Genomic DNA, 20087 nt, shown 5'->3' with positions numbered 1-20087 from the left:
TTTTTTGGACTTCTGGGAGAGTGATAGGAGAGGTCAGGGATTCACTGTCTACCTGCGATAATGTTGGTAAATTAAGAGATGAAAGGAAGTTATTGGTGAGAGTCATCCTGTCCTGTCTGGTATTGGGGGATTGATTCTTATGGATGTTATATAAAGTGGCGTAGTACGAGTTAAATATCTTGGCTATACTTTGAGCATTAGAAACTAAGTCTCCTTTATCACTGCGCATCTTGGCTATATAGGACTGTTCGTTACACTTTTTAATAAGAGCCAACATCAATCTGTTCCCATGCGCATATTGTTTGTGCCTAACTTTAAGATACGCCTTAGCTGCCTTTATATTTAAAAGACCTTTTAGTTCCCCCCTAAGAACTGTCAAAGCATCTAGATCTTTGACTGCCATGGATCTTTTGTGGGCTTGTTCCAGTGATGATATTTGGGACAACAATGAGTTTAGACTTGTTTCACGTTTTTTCTTTAAGTGAGAACCCAATGCTATAAATTCACCACGCACAACCGCTTTATGAGCTTCCCAAATTTAAGCTGGGGAGGCCTCAGATATAGCATTGAGTGTGAAGTAATTTGTCAGCGTATTCTTGAAGGCGTCGGATTCAGCTTGAGTGTCTTCAAGCGTAGGATTAAGTGTCCAAATCCATTCCCTACCAGAGGCCCCCGGGACCGTAGAGGGACACCGGGGCGTGGTCTGAAATAGCGATATTGTGTATTTCCGCTTTAAATACCTGGGGCAGCAACCTATCTGAGATAAATAATCAAGGCGTTGATATGATTTATGTGGCTGTGCATAATAGGAGTATTCTTTTCTGTCAGCATGTAGGGATCTCCATACATCACACACACCCATATTCCTAGTTTTACTAAGTATCCCCTTCAGCACCCCAGAGGAGACCGCGGACCTGCGAGTAGAAGCATCCAAGAGAGGGTTTAGGGTTAGATTAAAGTCCCCACCTATAATAAATAGGCCAGAGGAAAATAATGGATATTTTATGTAGGATCTTGTTCAGCCATTTAGAAGTGTTGTTGTTAGGGGCATAAAGGTTACATAAGGTGACCTCCACCCCGCCCAACTTACCCTTTAAAAGCAAATGCCTCCCCTCGGGGTCCACAATCTCCGCCATTACACACAAGGGAACACTTTTACGTACTCCAATGCCAACACCCCTAGAAGAAGCCGAGTCATTGGCGGAGTGAAACCATGTCTGAAAGGAGGAGCGAGCAAGATTAGGGACTTGGCCTTTTTTAAAATGCGTTTCCCGTAGCATTACTATTTGCCGGATTTTGAAATCTGAAAAATGCGGCTTCTCTTAAAGGGGTTGACCGGGATCAAGATTTTTTTTTTTTTAAAACCAGTTAAATCACTATTAATAGCGGTTTGAAGGTTCCCCCAGATGTTTTTAGGTATTTTTACACTTCAGCAGGGCTCCTACAGTCCCCCACTGATTGTTTAGCTTTCTGTTTATGTGTGCGGTAACTTCCTGCCTCAATGCTTTCTGGGTCCCAGCGCATTGTTTCGAATGTGTGTCTGCTCCTCTGTGCAGCCACCACCCCTAATTCATGTGCCGGCTGCTGCTGCTGCCGCCGCAACTGTTCCTCCGCCTTAGTCACGCCCCTAAACGCCTCCTTCCTTGCTAAGAATGCGCCCTGCTCGGCGAGGGACGTGGCTTAGCGCGTCTGTTGCCGCATAGTTACTGCCCCTCCATGCGCTTGGAATAATTAGAGGCTGACTGTGACGTCACCGGGCTCCTTGTGAAGCGGAAGGAGAGGCTTCGCTATGCAGAAAGGGACCCGGTACGTCACTGACGGTGATAGAAACTGCACTTCCGGCTGAAAATTTGTGAAGTGAAAAAGGGCCATCAGAAATGTCTGGTAAGGGAAGGACAGGCATGAATGTAATATTTAGGGGACCATTGTACATGTACACCCATGTCCCCAATCCCAGACAACCCCTTTAATAGGATTATTGCACCCATTCACGTTAAAAGTGGTCACATTTTGTTTTAGAGCAGCCATCCTAACTGATTGAAAGATGCAAGAGGCTGTATGTCACCTGTTCTATGATCCAACACTAAGAACCAAACATTAACTGAAAGGAGCCTTTTAGAACATAAAGCTCCATAGGTATGCATTCTGACTATGAGCAGAAATGCGTGAATAGGGGAGAACACTAACATGTTAGCCTGATCTGCCCAAGCCTCCATTACCTAAGCCCATTATTCGAATGGTAAAGTAAATGGACTAACCCCAGAAGGACAAAGCAATCATAACACTATAACATAGGGAATCAGGCCCTCTCGATTACAGACGGTCCAGACATACCAGGCACATGAGGGGAGGGATATAAGAGGAGGATAAGTGGTGGAAGGTGGGAGAGGGGTAGTAGGGGGTGGGCTGGTAGTGAAGCCTAGGAGGACCATTATAACTGAATATCAGAGAAACGACCTCTATGGGAAGGAATAGAGTGGAAAGGAAACCATTCGGTATCAGATAGGGGGTTATGACCCCATTCAATCATTAGAGTCCATCTGACAGGGACCGCCATTTCTTCTGTTCCTCTGCCTCTTCACAGTGGACCACTTAGAAGGAACTTGTAGCGGAGGTAAGTCCTCTTCCAGGGGAACCGGCGTCCAAAAAGATGATAAGACCATAGGCTCCAGGTTCAAAGGTTCCCATATCGGTCTCAAGTCCTCTGGTGCACGGATAGTGTAGCGTCTGTTCCCGTGCGTAATGAGAAGGCCGAAGGGAAACAGCCAGCGGTATATGATTTTAGGAAGAGTGCAGAAGATCCGTAAGAGGTTTCATCATTCTCCTTTTCTGTAAGGTGGAGGATGCAAGGTCCTGGTATATCTGTATCTTTGAACCCATAAGCTGAATGTCCCCCATAGATCTGGCTCTTTGCAGAATAGCTTCAGTTTCTCTAAAGCTTAGCAATCCGCATATAATGTCTCTGGGGTTATCAGAAGGGAGAGGTTTTGGTCGCAAAGCTCTGTGAACTCTTTCTATTACCACTTGTTCAGCCCTGACAGGGCCCAGCAGAAGCACAAATCTGTGGCCTCAGGAAGGTTCCAGATTCTTAGATTCTTAGATTCTTTCTACGGCTTCTATTCTTCTGATCTTCTAGGAGTAATAGAGGAGTTGTTTATCGCCGTGCGGTGAGTGTCCAAGGTGACTAACTGCTGAGTTAAAAGTAAGCAGTGCGTCCTGGTTCTGTTCCAGAGACTCCACTCTCTCCCCAATATGGCGGACCTCCGTTTTAATGACCGCCAGATCAGCGGCTATCGGGGCCAGAGCCCTCGACAAAGCTTCGTCCAGATAATTTCTGGTAAGAGTGGTGGGGTCGCTCACCTCTTGGTTCAAGGGGGAGAACTCCGCTGTCGCGTCGGTGTCCGGCACATGAGTTTCAGGGAGAAGGTGCGCTGAGTCTTTCAGCCGGGGCGCCACCTTAGGAGCGCTCCCAGCCTGCTGAAGCGGTTGTCGACTGACGAACTTCTACATGTCTTTCTGGGGATGGGAGTCTTCCAAAGTAGACACAGTGCATCCCAGGGAGTTCTTTGGTTGGATTTTGACCATTCCGGTGGGTTAGTGTGCTTGATAACAGGCTTAACAAAAGGCTTGCTGGCGGGAGCGCTACTCTCGAGCTTCCACCGTCCGGCGCGGTCCGCCCCCCCTCATTGTCATTTTCTGTCAGGTAGTCACACGTTGTGATGGCAAAGGCAAAAAAACTCTCCCTTTTTGAACGTAGTCGGGTTGTTGAACTACATAAGCAGGGTCTCTCACAGCACGCCATCGCTGCTGAGGTGGGACGCAGTAAGACAGTCATTTGGAATTTCTTAAATGATCCTGAGGGTTATGGAACAAAGAAGTCAAGTGGAAGACCCAAAAAACTTTCATCAGCACTTAGCCGGAGGATCCAATTGGCTGTCCGTCAAGACACTGGACGATCCTCGACCCAAATTAAAGGCCCTTACTGGTGCTGACTGCAGCCCCATAACCATCAGACGGCATCTGAGACTGAAGGGCTTCAAAAACAAAAAACGTCTTCAAAGACCTCGTCTCCTTGAACGCCACAGAACTGCTCTTTTGGACTTTGCGAGAGCACCAAACATGGGACATTCAAAGGTGGAAGAAAGTATTATTCTCTGATGAGAAAAAATGTAATCTTGATTGTCCTGATGGTTTCCAACGTTACTGGCATGACAAGCAGATCCCACCTGAGATGTTTTCTACGCGCCACAGTGGAGGCGTCTGGGGTGCTTTTTCCTTCAATGGAGCTTCAGGAAGTGCAGGGGCGTCAAACGGCCGCTGGCTATGTCCAGACGTTGCAGAGAGCATTCCTCAGGACTGAGGGCCCTCGTCTGTGTGGTAACGACTGGATTTTTCAACAAGACAACGCTACAGTACACAATGCCCGCAGGACAAGACTTCTTCCAGGAGAATAACATCACTCTTTTGGCCCATCCTGCATGTTACCCTGATCTAAATCCAATTGAGAACCTTTGGGGATGGATGGCAAGGGAAGTTTACAAAAATGGACAACAGTCTTCACCACTTGGAGAAATGTTCCCACTCACCTCATAGAAACGCATGCATCAAGCATGCCGAAACGAATTTTTGAAGTGATAAACAATAACAGCCGAGCGACTGAGTTCATGTTTGGAAGTTGGATTTCAGTTTTTTTTTTGGGGGGGGGGGGGGTGTTAGTTTTTTTTGGGAGGTGTGGTCCTAAACTTTTGATCAGCTGAAAAACAGCCTGTTTCAGTTTATTCGTCGTTTTCATTAAATTTAATGCTCAAAAAATGTTTTATCTCACTCCCATTTCTTCTTGTTGCATGTTGAAGCTCTACTTGGAACCTTGTTAAGATCCAGCCATGCTATGACTTTTTGCCATTAAACTTTTGATCAGGACTGTATCTTTGCTGGTAGGTCTAGCAGAGGTTCAAACGGTGGCTCTATCATACTGGACAAAACTAGGTTAAGGTCCCATGGAGGAGCAGATGTTCTGGGTATTTGCCTAGTACGATTGACTACTTTAAAAAATCTTCTTATCTAAGCATGATTGGCTAAGGGGGAGTCGAAATACGCACTAAGGGCTGACACATGAACCTTTAGAGTACTGATTCTCAGTTTTTTGTCTAGGCCGCTTTGAAAAAAAATAAAATCGAGAATCACAGGTATTGGAGGGGGGTCCAAAGGGTCTATTGGGACACAAGAAAATTTTAAGAAGTTCTTCCATACTCTTAAGTAAATGGACGAAGTAGTGTCCTTTTTAAACGACAGGAGAGTATTGATCACATCTCCGGACAGGCCCTTCTTTTCTAGTATGGCCCTCTCAGATACCAGGCGGTAAGGTGTAGGTTGTTTATTTCCGGATGGTAAACTGGCCCCTGATGTAGCAAGTCCTGCGTGTCTGGCAGAATCCATGGTTCCATTATCGAAAGTTTGCATAGCCAGGTGAACCATGATCTTCTGGGCCAGAAGGGGGCGATCAGGATTAGTCTCGTCCTGTGCCGCCTCAGTTTCTGTATGATACTCGGAATAAGCCTTATTGGTGGGAAGGTTGTCTGGCCAGGTTTGGGAGAAGGAGTCTATGCCTGTTGGCGAATCCTCCGGATTTAGAGAAAAGAATAGATGACATTTGCGATTTTCTCTGTTTTCAAACATGTCTATCAAGGGTTCGCCCCAGAGATGTATTATCTGATTGAATACTGTCTGATTCGAACACCAATCTGCATGATGTAAGCGATTTCGGCTTAGAAAATCTGCTTTTCCGTTTTCTGCACCTTTTAAGTGCACCGCTTTTATGAAGCTGACTGAATGGACGATTATAGAGAAGATCTCTTCTGTAAGAGACATGAGGACTTCGGACCTTGTCCCGCCCTGCCTGTTTCAAATAGAACTTCTTGTACGTGAGGAACTGGTTTAGCCGTCTTAGGTTTATTATCATCCTGAGGGTTCCATCTGGTTTGGGAACCAGAAAAAGGGAGGAATAGAACCCCTTCCCCCTTTCTGATTCTGGAACCTCTATTAGGACTTTTTTTGCCAACAGGGAAAACACTTCTTGTTTTAAGGTCTGGTTTCTTATAGAGTTGCCGTCGAGTTTCGTCATTTTTATTTTTTATGGCGGGGAAGAGGCAAATTCTAGACGAAATCCATCTCTTATTACCCCTAGAATCCAAGGGCTTGCAGAAATAGATTCCCAAGCCTGAAGGAAAGGGGACAGCCTTCCTCCCACTGGACTGGCACAGTCATTGTTGTGCAGGCTTGTAAGGGTTACTGGACTGGGAGCTGAAAAGGAGACCTTTTTCTTTCCTATTTCTGTTATCCCTCCAGAATCTCTGAAATTATTCTTTTAGTTTTTTTCAAAAAAACTGGCGGTTATTTGTGGGTCTGTTGGAGGGGAACCCTTTTTTGTCATCCGCTGCCTTTTCTAAAAGGTCTTCGAGGTCAGATCCAAATAAAAAGTCGCCCTGGCAGGGAATAGCACATAATTTGTTCTTCAACCCCGTGTCTCCTGACCATCCTTTTAACCAAACCGCTCTTCTGGCGGAGTTAGCTAAAGCTGCAGACCTAGCTGCAGACCTGCGGATGCATCTGAGATAAAGTCCACGGCCTTTAGGATTGTGGGGAAAACATCTAGCAGCTGTTCCCTTGGGGTTTTGTTTTCTATATGCATTTCTACGTCTTGTAACCATATTTTAAGGGATCTTGCTGTGGAAGTAGCAGCTGCGATGTTAGGTTTAAATGCCTGGGTGGAGGCTTCCCAGGCGTTTTAAGAAACAATTCTGCCCTTCTGTTCATAGGGTCCTTCAGGCCACCCAGGTCCTCAAATGGTAACGCAGATTTTTTTGGACATCTTTGCTACCGGTGCATCTATTTCTGGTGGTCTATCCCAATTAGAGCATTCCCCTTCATCAAACAGATATTTTCTTTTAACGTTTTTAGGGCCAATTTTTTTTTAATCAGTTTATTTTTCCATTCCTTTTGCATTAGAAATTTTATATTTGCATTAATTGGAAAAACCCTGGATCTCTTGTGACCCAAGTGATTTGCTGAACAGACCTCTGCTCTTTGGACTCCTCCACCTTCATTGTCGCCCTAATGGCTTTAAGTGTGTGTGGGGGGGGGGGGGGGGGGGGGGGTTGTTGGTGGTGTTAGATGGAAGGAGTTTGTTAAACTCTTTTAAAGAATCCGCTATCTCGGATCTCACCATGCTTTTGATGTTTTGCATGAAAGATGGAGATTCTTCCTCTAGCATCTTATCAATACAACGCTGGCAGAGCAGCGATAGCTTTCCTGGCGGTCTTTTTTATATTCTGGGGACAAACAACAGAAAAGACCCTCTTAGCATAAAGTATAAAAAAAAAAAAGGTTGGGGATTAACCCCCTTACCCCACCAGGAGTACCGATCTGGAATCATGGTTTTCAGTGCACTGACCACCCTCTTCTTCTATGGTAAGGTCTAGGAATGGAGGGTTTTCCATACAAGGGATCTGCAGGCATCCTCTGGCTGGCTGGCACCCTTCCACCTGTGCACTGATCGGAGTTAAATACTCCAGGTTCGATCCTCACCACCCTCCACTCTGCGGCCTGCAGCGCTGACTTCCGGCACGCCGTGTGTTCCAACTACCGGAAGTCGCGCACGCGTCACTTCCGGTTCACACTGTGCGCCTGCCCAGAAGGCTCTGCACCGCCTCCCCCTCTGTAATTCTTCCGGGGATGTGCAAGTCAGGGAGAACAGGCCCCGGACCTCCTGTACACCGCCAGGAGGATCCGGCGTGACAGCGGTACCGCCGGAAATGCTAGCAGGTGATACAGCGACAGCCAGGACCCGGAAGGGTGTTTGCCCAGACTTCAGGTGGCTCCAAGAGACTTGCGCCGCACCAGGTAACCCCTATGGCTAGATTTAAAAAAATACCGGCAGGGCCCTGCAGCCATTTAAAGCTCTCCAAAGAAGCGTCCTATCCATAGGACAGGAAACAGGAACTGGTGGATAGATGCCGGGTCCCTCCTTAAGAAGCTCTCCATGGAAGTTCCCATTTCCTGTCCTGGATAGAGACGGGCTCTCTCAAGGGTGCCGTCATGGGCATAAGGGAAATATGTATAATGGAAACATTTGCACCTGTCTTAGCAAAACACCAAAAAGTGAGGGTTCCACGTTTAGGTTTTCTGATGCAGATTTTGAAGCGAAAACCATTTGTGGATTAATAAGAGGTCAGGTAGTCTGTCCTTTATACTTTCTCTTTATGATCCACATCAGAAACCCTCCATGTATTTTCTTTGTGTGTCTGTTCCGTTTTGTTGTGGACTGTATTCGCAACCATTCAATTCAAACGGTCCGGAAAAGAAACAGAAGTTACTCAGTGTGCATTCCATTTCCTTATGTCCGTTCCACAAAAAAAAATAGAACACGTTTTATTATTGTCTGCATTACGGACAAGGATAGTACTGTTCTATTAGGGGCCAGCTGTTCCGTTCCGCAAAATACCGAATGCACACGGCGTCATCCGTATTTTTTGGTAGATCCGTGTTTTGCGGACTGCAAAATACATACGGTCATGTGCATGAGCCCTAAGGCTGGTTTCACACGAGCATGTCTAGTCTAGGAGGTATTGCCCATGTGAAGCTGTGATCCCATGGTGCAGCTGGCTGCATGCGGCCAAGCCACTCCCACCTGTGGCAGCCAACGGCCGCATGATTTTACTGCATAATCTTACTGCCATTGGTTGCTGTGGGTGGGCATGGCTTGACCGCATGTAGCAAATCACAACCCCACTACTCTGATATTGATAGCCTATCCTAATATTGTCAACCTTGAAAACCCCTTTAGGGTACCTGCACATGGTGCAGATTTGTATGAAGAAAATGAAATCTGCCCCAAAACCACATTAAAAATACTTTTATGTGGCTTCTATGTGGATTTTAGTGCAGCATTTCTGTTTATGCTAACAAAGTCTATAAGTAAAACCACTGTGCAGAAAGATCAGAATTGCACGCAAAAAAATAATCCAAAACAAACTGCGGAAATCCGCAGTATGTCAATTTATACAGCAGATTTTACCATTTGCAGTGGAGAAGGTGAAATCTGCTGGCTTTTCTGCAGCAAAATTCACATGCAATGCAGGCAGTTTTTCCATTTTTTTTTTTTTTTGAGGCAGAAACACACAAAAAACTGCAGCTGATTTTTGTTCTGGATTTTTAGTAAAGTTTGAACTTAGAGAATATGTCACCTTGAAATGCAATGCAATCTGCAGGCATGTCAGAGCAGGAGGAGCTGAGCAGATTCAAATATAGATTTGTGGCAAAAGATTTAGCAGAACTTTTATCTCCGCTCTTTCTGAACACTGTTGTCTTGTGAGTGATTGATGGATATATATGTATACACATAGAGAAGACTATCGATCACTAGTAAGTCTGCACACTTGGCTACTAAATTCAGAAAGAGCAGATATTTTAATAAAATGACAAGTTATACAGAATCTATATATCAATCTGCTCCGCTCCCCTGCTCTATAACCTGCTGCCTTCATATTCCATTGCATATTGTGGTGGAAGGTTCACTTTCATGAACAGTACAATCCATGTTCATATTACTAATTGCTTCTTTTTGCATAAGCCCCAATCTATATTATTTATATAAATTGTTAAAGGGAACCTGTCAACGGGATTTTGTGTATAGAGTTGAGGTCATGGGTTGCTACATGGCCGCTAGCACAACCGCAATACCCAGTCCCCATAGCTCTGTGTGCTTTTATTGTGTAAAAAAAACGATTTGATACATTTGCAAATTAACCTGAGATGAGTCCTGTACGTGAGATGAGTCAGGGACAGGACTCATCTCAGGTAAATTTGCATATGTATCAAATTTGTTTACACAATAAAAGCACACAGAGCTATAGGGACTGGGTATTGCGGATGTGCTAGCGGCCATCTAACAACCCATGTCCTCAGCTCTATACACAAAATCCTGGTGACAGGTTTCCTTTAAATAGTAACCAGTAGCAGAAATGTCCTAACGGACAAAATGAGGTTTTTCTTAGGCCTGGACCTCCTGTTTACCAGCAGCAAAATTCAACTCTGCCTAATATTTGATTTGTCAGATGGAAGAAACCTTTTAATTTTTTTTATTTTTAATAAAACAAGCCATAAATACAGCCCTAGAGCAATATGATAAAGGTTCACACTGCAGATTATTTGCAAAAACAGTGACAAACTCCAATCCTACTTGTGCAGTATGTGTATGGGATTTTACAAACCCCATTCAGATGTATGCAACAAACCTACCGTATGATAGCATGCTGGTAAGTGGATGAAATTATATGAAATGTCATCAACACACTGCAAGAAAGAGACAGCAGAAATCTGGATTTTCCAGAGATTTAACCCTATGCATTGCATACATTGACACAGCATGTCAATTTATGCAATGCATAGGGTGAAATCTCTTGAAAATCCACAGCAATATATGTTACAAGTCCACAGCAGAATTTACACTGTGGTATCCTGGCAAAATCCACACTGGAAAACCCATCCTGTGTGGCAGTACCCTATGGTTCAGTCACACTTTCTGAATGTAGGAGAAACCTAAAAGCCATAAAAACAGCAGCAAAAGATGCAACACGTTAATAAACCCTACTCCATTTTTACAGTTGGTATTTGTAAGCCAAAACCAGGAGTAGGTCAAGAACACAGAAGAGGCACAAATCTTTCAATTCTAGTTTTTCTCTATATGCTCCACTCTCAACTTCCCTTTTTTCTGTCAAGAATAGCCATTTTTAACACTGAGTGGGACATGCTTAACGGGAAAATGCGGGAAGCACGTGGCTGTACCTGTGTTTTGTGGATCTGCAGACCGTAAAACGGATACAGTCCTGTGCACAGACAGGTTTCCTTACAGTGATTTCAGATGCTTGGGATTCCGGACTGCAAGGCCACAGCACAATACAGGTGGATGGGTTCATAATGCTGCTGTGAACGTACCCTAACAGTTCCATATTCTTTTTAATAGCTTCATGGCTGAATTATCCATATGAGATCTGTACAGGATATTTACTCATTTTACTTTTCTTTATATTTACTCACTAGAACCTGTAAAACATCAGCTATTAGGGCCCGTTAACATGGCAGAATTAGCGGTCTGAATTTTGCTGCGAACACCACGCCAAAAATACAGTGGCTGCGTGGTGTCCACCTCCTATTGTTTTCAATGGGATAAAGTGCTGCAGATTGAAGACCAGCGGTTTAAAGCTGCGACATGTGCCTTCTTGGTGCGGCATCTGGACACTGCTTGAAGCTGCGGCAGGTGCTCGCTTGCAGTGTAGCGCCAATCATTGGCGCTAAGCCGCCGGCTGGTCAGCAGCATTCAAAGTAACAATTGCAATATCTCTCTCATAACTGGATTAACAAATACAAGGAGAAGGGGTGTTCAGTATGGCGACTGTTTATTCAGGTCCAATAAATGCAGGACAAAACAATACACAAAAGCCTTTCCCACACTGACGTTTCTTTAAGCTTTGGACACTTGATGGCTTTTTAAATAAAAATGCTGACCTCCTCTATAGACAACAGCAAAATAGTACAGCTACTTCAACACAGTCTGGTCTTCATATAAAAAAACAGCTTTCCAAGGCAACAATATTAAAGCTCCTCAGCACCAGCGAGGTCTGAAACACAGAGTTCCCCAGTCTGCGGTCAGCCATGTGTTCCAGGCCCCCCGGTCAGAGGAGGAGTACAAATGATACCACTGTCCCGTGTAACAGAGAGGTGCTTAGAGGGGACAGATGTCACCACAAGTCCAGGACTAAGTGCTCTTCTTCTCATCACCAAGCAAGTTCACTGTGGCCCGCTTAGCTGGAAAAAAAAAAAAACAGTCAATGCTGTAGATGTTATTGAGAAAGACATTTCTCCCATAGAGAAGCACAATTCCATAAGACAATCTCTCTATAGGGTATGGCGTTAGGGTGACCAGGTTTATGAGCCATGTCTGAAGGGCAAAACCTATGACAAAATGGCTGTCATTTTTTGTATCTGTTTGACAGGTTAACATCTTGACTGCTTTTTGCTATATGAAATGTACTCTGCCACAAAAATAGGACTTTTTTAAATCAGTAACCAAAAGCTGTCTAAGAAATCATAAAGACAACCTGTCACGTTAAACATGGTGTCTGAGCTGCAAGCAGTATGTTATAGCGCAGGAGGAGCTGAGCAGCCTGACACATAGTTTTATGGGAAATATTCAGTAAAACATTCGGGGAAGGGGGGGGGGTGTGGAGTCATATGTAGGCTGCCAAATGGCACAATCTGCAAAATTGGACAAAATACCTTCTTTGCCGAAAGTGTCTACAGTCTCCGCAGCTTTGTCTTTAATGTCCTTCGCCAGGCGATCCACCCGTCCCTCGTGTTTCAAGAAAAGGGGGCGGATAATTTTCTTGTAAAGCAGCTCAGCACCATTGGATGGGCTGGGAGACATACACCACAAGAGGAATCCACACTGCAATAATTACAGGAAAATATTACACCTTATTATAGTATTGGTTAGCACTCTAATCATAGGGAACTTCTGAGCCCGGGTAGTGTGGTGGCCTGCACAACAAGTTGTTCCAGAAGTCAATGGGACCATAACTAATATCTATTCTGTCTGTATGGTACACTACTACGGTGCGGGGTAAGACTGCATTCAGACAGCCATATGACAGCGCTATGCAGGTGCTGTATTTTATTGTAAGATTGGATCCTGTCAGAACAAAGCAGTGATGCCTTGTCCAAAACCTGTCACGAATGGTTTCCTTGCATTGTTTTGAATCTAATCCAGCTCCTGGCTCTAAAAGAAAGGCAGTCATACAGCGGTATGGTATCTGAAGGCAGCTTAGACTTGTTCATCACATCTTGTTTTTTTGCTTCCTTCTGAGGCATAGGTTAGGAGTGTGTGTATGTGCATACATGCCCAATGTGTAGTAAATGCGAGATGTGGACGTAGGACTATACTATTCACTCCATCACTGCAGCTCATTAAAATCTCATTCACATGCATCAATCATCCACTCTGTAGGAGGACATTGGCCATTATATTAAGGGCTCATGCACACAAACGTATTTTCTTTCCTAGTCCGTTCCGGACACGATTCCGTGTGCATGCCGTTTCCATATGCCCGTTCCACAAAAAAAAATTATATATAGAACATGTCCTATTATTGTCTGTATTACGGACAAGGATAGTACTGTTCTATTAGGGTCCAGCTGTCCCGTTCTGTAAAATATGGAATGCAGACAGACGTCATCGGTATTTTTTGCGGACCGCAAAATACATAAGGTTGTGTGCATGAGACCCTTGATTCTCATACAGGTTTATTGTTGGCAGTACATCCCGGTTTACACAGGGCTATGCACAGCAGACAAGTGACCAATCAACTGTCAAATGAGCATTTTTCCGGTCATTTGATCAGTGGCACATGTACATGGAGGAATTATTGAGAATGAGCATTCATACAAACTGATTAATTAGCCTGATAATGGGCCCTTAACTAAAAAAAATATATATATTTACTAGCAACCCTGCTGCATTAATGTACTAATGATCAGGAGAAAGGACTCTTCTAAACTGTGGCAGTTACAAAGCTGGCTGAAATAACTGCATGGTCTGCAGGATTACCACAGGCAGATCTGAAAAGCCCTGCAAGGGGGCATTACCACTCTTTTTGCCCCCCTTCACTATCTTTTATGGTGCAGTCTGTATCATGTGTATCTAACCCTAAATCCTACACAATGTGCAATTGTATCTGTGATTCTGTAATGGTTTAAGTGCAATGTACCTGGTCTACCAGCAGATGGTGGCACTTCTGGCATAGCTGTGTTAGCTAGAATGGAGTCCTTCTTCCATTCTAGCCCCCCTCTCTAGAGAGGGAGGAGTCTACTTAGTTGAGAGCAGGCCCTGCAAGGGGATGGCTGTGTTCCAGCCAGCAGAGCACTGTCTGCTTTGCTGGGCATAGAGCCCCCAGCTAACAGCCTCAGAAGCCAAGAGAAAAGGATAAAGATAGTCAGACAAAAGAGAAGTTACAGCGGAAAGAAAAAGGAAAAGTTCCTATTTAAGCCAGCCTTTTAGAAAGGTGCACAGACTGAACACTAGGTGCCTTTAATGTCTTGGTTTAGTGTCCCATTAATGACCGGTAACGGCAGGCCTTTGGCATAGTGTAGAATATATAGCTATTCGGCCACAGGAGTAATCCAGGAGCACAGATTCCCCTTCAGCCAGGGTGCACACAGAAACAGCTCCACCAGAAAATTATTTTTTGTTCTTGGTTTCTAACAGGAGACTTTTACTTGACTGATCATTTACAATAACTAGCCCTCAGAAGAGCATTTAATGAAACGTGGGGGGGCCAAATTAATAAAATCATTTGAAATGGAGGAAAAGTTCCTTGGAAAATAAAACAATTAAAAAGGAAGTAAATCATGAGATTTGTATGTAGGAAAGAAAGTAGCTCCTAAAGCTAAGGCGGTGTTCCTTAACAAAAAGTAATACACCGTTTTGGATCTAGAGAAATTTATAGACAGTGTGAACCAGCAATAATAATTACCACACAGCGGTTATATACTACTCACAATGACATAAACATAATCTACGTTCACCCACCTTGATCATATAGTAGAAAGGAAACCAGGAAAGGAAGATGTCAGTGAAAAACTCAATGATGCTGAATACTCCATACACCACCCAGTAGGTCAGCCACTGAGTGTCGTCATCCTTGTTGGGACTTTCAATGGCCTTCATTCTAAAGAGGAGCAAACATGGTCAGAGCTGTGGTCACAGTAGACAATCTACAGGGAAATTCATTCGGAAGTTTAGAGAACCATATAAGGAGGACATTTCAGAGCCAGAAAGTCCCAACTGGGTTTACCTCCAATTCCTCAAAAGGGTTTTAAATGGGAGACTTTAAGCTGTCTCCTGTCCGCAGGATAATAAGCACACCGCCAATGTGAAAATCCACAGCAGGACCCTAAATCACCACAAATTCAATGTGAAGAAGCTTTTGAAATCCCTATTCATATGTACTACACTGTAATTTGTTGGTCGTGTAGGCTGCATTGAAAATCCAGCACATCTGAACAAGGCCTAAGAGCATTCCAAACCTGAGCAATACTTACCGTAGGTCCTATTTTATATGATTATACTATGTGCTGCCCAATGATGTGAATGACAAAAGGTGTCTCTACCACTACTAGATACACCCTTTCCTGGGGTGCTGATCAGCCACTAGAAATGGTATAATACATGACAACTTTATACGTGCGGCTTTTACAGTGTATTGTAGTCAGCACTACCCTCTCATGGCCCATTTCAGCCAGATTGTAAGACTGCACATCTTTCCACAATTCCTGGAATCCAGGAAATTGTCAGTTCCTGTATTACACAACCGAATAAAATATCATTCCTAGTGAAAAGGAGAATTGAGAGTATTGTAATTCAATAGTGGATGTCTGACGAGCAACACAATTTTCATATTTCAGTGGACCATTGTCGCCCCAGTGATCTCAATTGGGGGGTGCCGATGGGAGACAAAGCCAGCTTCCTCCCTCTAAGGGCTCAGACGGCCATATGCTGTCCGCAAAAATACTGAATGCTATCCGTTTTTTTTGCGGATCCGCAAAAAAAAAAAACTGATAGCCTTCAGTATTTTTGCGGACCCATAGACTTCAATGGGGCCATGTCCCGATTTTCACGGACAAGTATAGGACACGTTTCATTTGTTCTGCAGAACCGTGGAATAGAAAAGGGCCCCATAGAAGTGAATGGGTCAGCATCTAATCCGCAAAAAAACGGATCCGCATTTTTGTGGATAGCATACGGCCGTCTGAATGAGCCCTAAATCACTTAGATGCTAAAGTCACCATAATATACCAGCCTTTAGCCAAAAGAAGCCTGCTGTTCTTTCTCCTCATATCCCAACTGCCATACACACAGTCACATGACCCTTATCAGCCAATAGAAGCTCGCAGGTCATTTAGTTTCGACACACACAGTTTTACACCAGGTTTCCATAAAAACCCAGCCATTTTTCTTCACTGCTGTAGGTCACCTTTAAAGGGGATGACACTGTTAAGGGAGCAAGTTATTACGGAAATCACTGTTAGAGACAGGGTACTGTGGAGGTCACTAATAAAGGGGCGGCCGCTGTGGATGTTACTGCTAAGGGCGGAAGGCCACTGTGTAGGTCACCGTTAAAGGGACAGGGCACTGTGGAGGCCACTTTTAAGGGGGCAGGGGACTGTGGAGATCACTGTTAAGGCGGCAGGGTACTGAGAGGTCACTGTTAAGGCGGCAGGGTACTGAGAGGTCACTGTTAAGGCGGCAGGGTACTGAGAGGTCACTGTTAAGGCGGCAGGGTACTGAGAGGTCACTGTTACGCTGGGTTCAGACCTGAGCGTTCTGAAACGAGCGCTCTGTATGCGCGATTGTACGGGCATTTACAATCGCGCATACAGAGACTGGCGTTCACACATTGTCGCGCGTTCCCAAATTTCTATGTGCGTGAACGCGCGACAAACGCCCAAAAAAAAGCTCAAGCACTTGTTTGAGCGTCGGGCGTTTTACAGCGCGATCGTACGCGCTGTAAAACGCCCAGGTGAGAACCATTCCCATAGGGAATCATTGGTTCTTGCCTGTTGTGCGTTTTACAGCGCGTAGGAACGCGCTGTAAAACGCTCAGGTGTGAACCCAGCCTTAAGGCGGCAGGGCACTGAGAGGTCACTGTTAAGGGACCGGTGTACTGTGGAATTCACCGTTAAAGGGGCAGGATGCTGTAAAGGTCACTGTGATGGAGAACACTGTGGATATCTTAACCTCACACAGAAACATTAAATTAAAGAGAAGAAATATACCCGTGTGAAGCGGGGTCCTTCTGCTAGTATACAATTCCCAGTATTTGCAAGCTGGTTGGTGCATTCCTGCAGTTTTTAACCCATGCAGCATTGATTTTAGATGTGTGATATGTATGAACTCTGCACATCTTACAGTTTATTCCAGACTATAATTTATTTGCATAAGAATCTGCTAGACACCACATTTTAAATAAAAAAAATTCGAATTTTCATTAAATTTTTGCTTATAATAATCACTGTTTGCTGCAAAGTTGTATGAAGGTGGTTGTGTGTAGTTATATTTTTATACATGGTATTCTGTGCTCTTCAGAAAGTATAGATTTCAGTAGCATGAAAGCGGTCTGCCATCTACAGTTTAAATTTTTATTTTGTTAGTCAAATGTTTTATTAGTTATCAAGAATAATAAAATTTGAAAAACAGATAAGGAACACAAAGAAATCCATAACGCAATTGTGGATGATGGACAAATATTTGATGGCCTCTGATATTTAGAGCACACCCTCTTTAGGCCTGTGGTGTGCATGAACTCTGCACATGTTGACATTTTACTTTTAGCAGGCGTGGTGCATATAACGTTCACCCACTAAAATCAACGTTTTATGAAAAATTACATTTGGACACAAACTTGCATTTAGGAGTCATTGTATAAAGTGCTTAGTGATATTTTGACATGTGCCAGGTGTCTACTTTTAGACAATATATGGGTATTGGGGGCGAGATTTCATAATTTAGGTTTTATTTGTAAATGTCAAAACTGCAAAAATGCCCTGGCTACCAGAGGTGCAAAATGTCCGAATACTCTTGGCAGCAAAAAGGTTAACTACACAGAAACATGAGGGATAAGCTAAACTGACATTTACAGATTGAGAATGTCAGGTCTCAAGTTTAATGGGTTTAGGGAGTAGTGTACTCAACTGCAGATCAAACAGCTATTGGGCTATTATAACAAATTGTTACTACAAGTAATTAAATTAAAAGGAACTGCCAGCACAGCCCCGAGCAAACAATTTTACAATCATCAAAAAGTGGAATGTGTCAGCTTCTGTTTCATACTATCCAGTATGTAGGTATGGCTGAGCCACCACCATACAGGTAATGTCAATTCTGTCCCAGTCGCATCCCCCAACCCCTCACCCTGGAGACACGGTCCACAAGAAATGCACGCGGCATAAATTCTAGTCAAAACATCACCTTCCTGTAGCAGCCAATTTTGGTACAGACTTTTTTTTTTTATTTCCGTTGACATAGCCATTCACTGTACGGTGACAATGACAAGTTTATTATGTGGGTCAATACAATTGCAGTGATGTAAATTTCATTTCGTTAAATACTTTTAAAGAGGGCCCGTCACCTCTCCTGACGTCTGTTTTACTACATTTTGCACTGCCCATGAAAAAAAAATCTGAAATAAAAGTTTTATATGCCAGTAACGCTATTGTTGCGCCATTCCTCTACTATTCCTTCTGTTAGCAGTCTGCACAGTCTCACACTGTGCAATCAGCGCCGTCAGTGACAGACTGTCCAGGGAAAACCCCCAGAAGAAGCTACGACGAAACATGTTGTTGGGCCGGGGATTTTTAGTCTGTATGGGTACTTTCTATGATGTGACATTTTGCATTCAAATGTATAGATATGTGACTTGAGGTTTCTGCACTACCCTCCAGTAGTTGTGTATTACTATGTATTATATTTCTGATTTACAGGTGTTTAGTAAATTCAGGTCTATGTATTACCTGTATAGCATTGATAGATTATATTATATACATACAGGAACAGACTAGGAACTTAAAGTGGCCTTTGGGGAAAAAAACTAAACTAACCGTGGCCCTATGTTGGGGGGGGGGGGGGGGGGGGGAGTCGAAATTGACAGAAGGTGGAGAAACACAAATAGGCAGGGTCATCAATACCATAGCACAAAATACTGCCCCATCAGAACCATATAGTATACCACTGAGCACAATATATTGCTCCAACAGCTATGCGATGGCCATAAATAGCTGCCATTTTCCATCCTGCTCCTCTCTGATCAACACCTTAAGTATCGGGCCCATTTTTGGTTTTGAGTTTTCTTTTTTTTTCCTCCTAACGTTCCAATAGCCATAACTTTTTTTAATTCTCCATTCATATAGCCATATGAGGGCTTATTTTTTGTGTGATCATGTGTTTTTTAAGACACCATTTTATTTAATATGTCTGTTATTGGAAAAATGGGAAAAAAAAAGTTCTTTGTGGGGTTAAAATTGAAAAATAAAAAGTCTGCCAAGGTTTTTGGTGTTTTGACATCACAGTGTTCACTGTGCGGTAAAAATGACATGACATCCTTGTTCTGTGGCTCAGTACTAATAGAGCGATACTAAACCTGTATAGTTTTTATTTTTAATTTTTTTTACTTTGATAATAACTTGTAACCCCCTTAAGGGCTAGAACCTGGGATCTTTTGATCCCTTGTCCCCATTCACCCTAATAGAGATTCTAATAAAGTGAGGCCTCATGCACACGACCGTATGTATTATGCAGTCCGCAAAAAATACGAATGTGTGCATTCCGTATTTTGCGGAACGGAACAGCTGGCCCCTAATAGAACAGTACTATCCTTGTCCGTAATGCGGACATATTCTATTTCTTTTGCGGAATGGACATAAGTAAACGGAATGCACACAGAGTGCCTTCCGTTTTTTTTGCGGACCCATTGAAATGAATGAACTGAACGGACACGGAAAGACAATACGTTCGTGTGCATGAGCCCTGAATGGGATTTTGACACGGTCATGGTTTGTGCACAGCTTAGCAAGGAGTTTACCATGGCAGGGAATCTTCAGAAGCGTCCAGGCTGCTATGGTAACTGATCTGAGCCACACAATTTCACAGCCGGGGCTCCAATTGGAAGGCAGAGGGAGCCGCATCCCTCTGCTTTACCTCACAGATACCCCGATTGGTGTTGATCACGGCATGTGAGGGGTTAAATGACAGGGTTCGCCAAGATCGCCATTCCCAATCATTGCAGTCGGGTGCCTGATGTATTTATTATACAGCCAGCACCCGGTGTATATCGAGTGAACTCACTGCAGTAAATATATATATATATATATATATATATATATATATATATATATATATATATATATATATATATATATATATATATAATTTTCAAAGAAGAGGCAGCACTCCAGAATTTCGGTAAAAACGACCCACTTTA

At 43.7% G+C, this 20087-nt stretch overlaps 1 protein-coding gene across 3 annotated transcripts in view; it reads right to left on the bottom strand.

Annotated features, from left to right (window-relative positions):
• Positions 1–11436: 11436 nt before the first annotated feature.
• Positions 11437–20087, bottom strand: part of REEP5 (receptor accessory protein 5) — a 113304-nt gene continuing 104653 nt past the window's right edge. For all 3 annotated transcript variants that reach the window (XM_044275933.1, XM_044275932.1, XM_044275931.1), the window contains exons 3-5: positions 14642–14780; positions 12334–12502; positions 11437–11862 (exon numbers count right to left, since the gene is read on the bottom strand). In XM_044275933.1, coding sequence (XP_044131868.1) covers positions 11813–11862; positions 12334–12502; positions 14642–14780 — 358 coding nt within the window. In that variant the 3' untranslated portion in view covers positions 11437–11812. The remainder of the gene's footprint in view (positions 11863–12333; positions 12503–14641; positions 14781–20087) is intronic.

Source organism: Bufo gargarizans, chromosome 1 (genome assembly GCF_014858855.1).
Source record: "Bufo gargarizans isolate SCDJY-AF-19 chromosome 1, ASM1485885v1, whole genome shotgun sequence".
NCBI lineage: Eukaryota > Metazoa > Chordata > Amphibia > Anura > Bufonidae > Bufo > Bufo gargarizans.
This window is presented reverse-complemented; position numbering and strand designations above follow the sequence as displayed.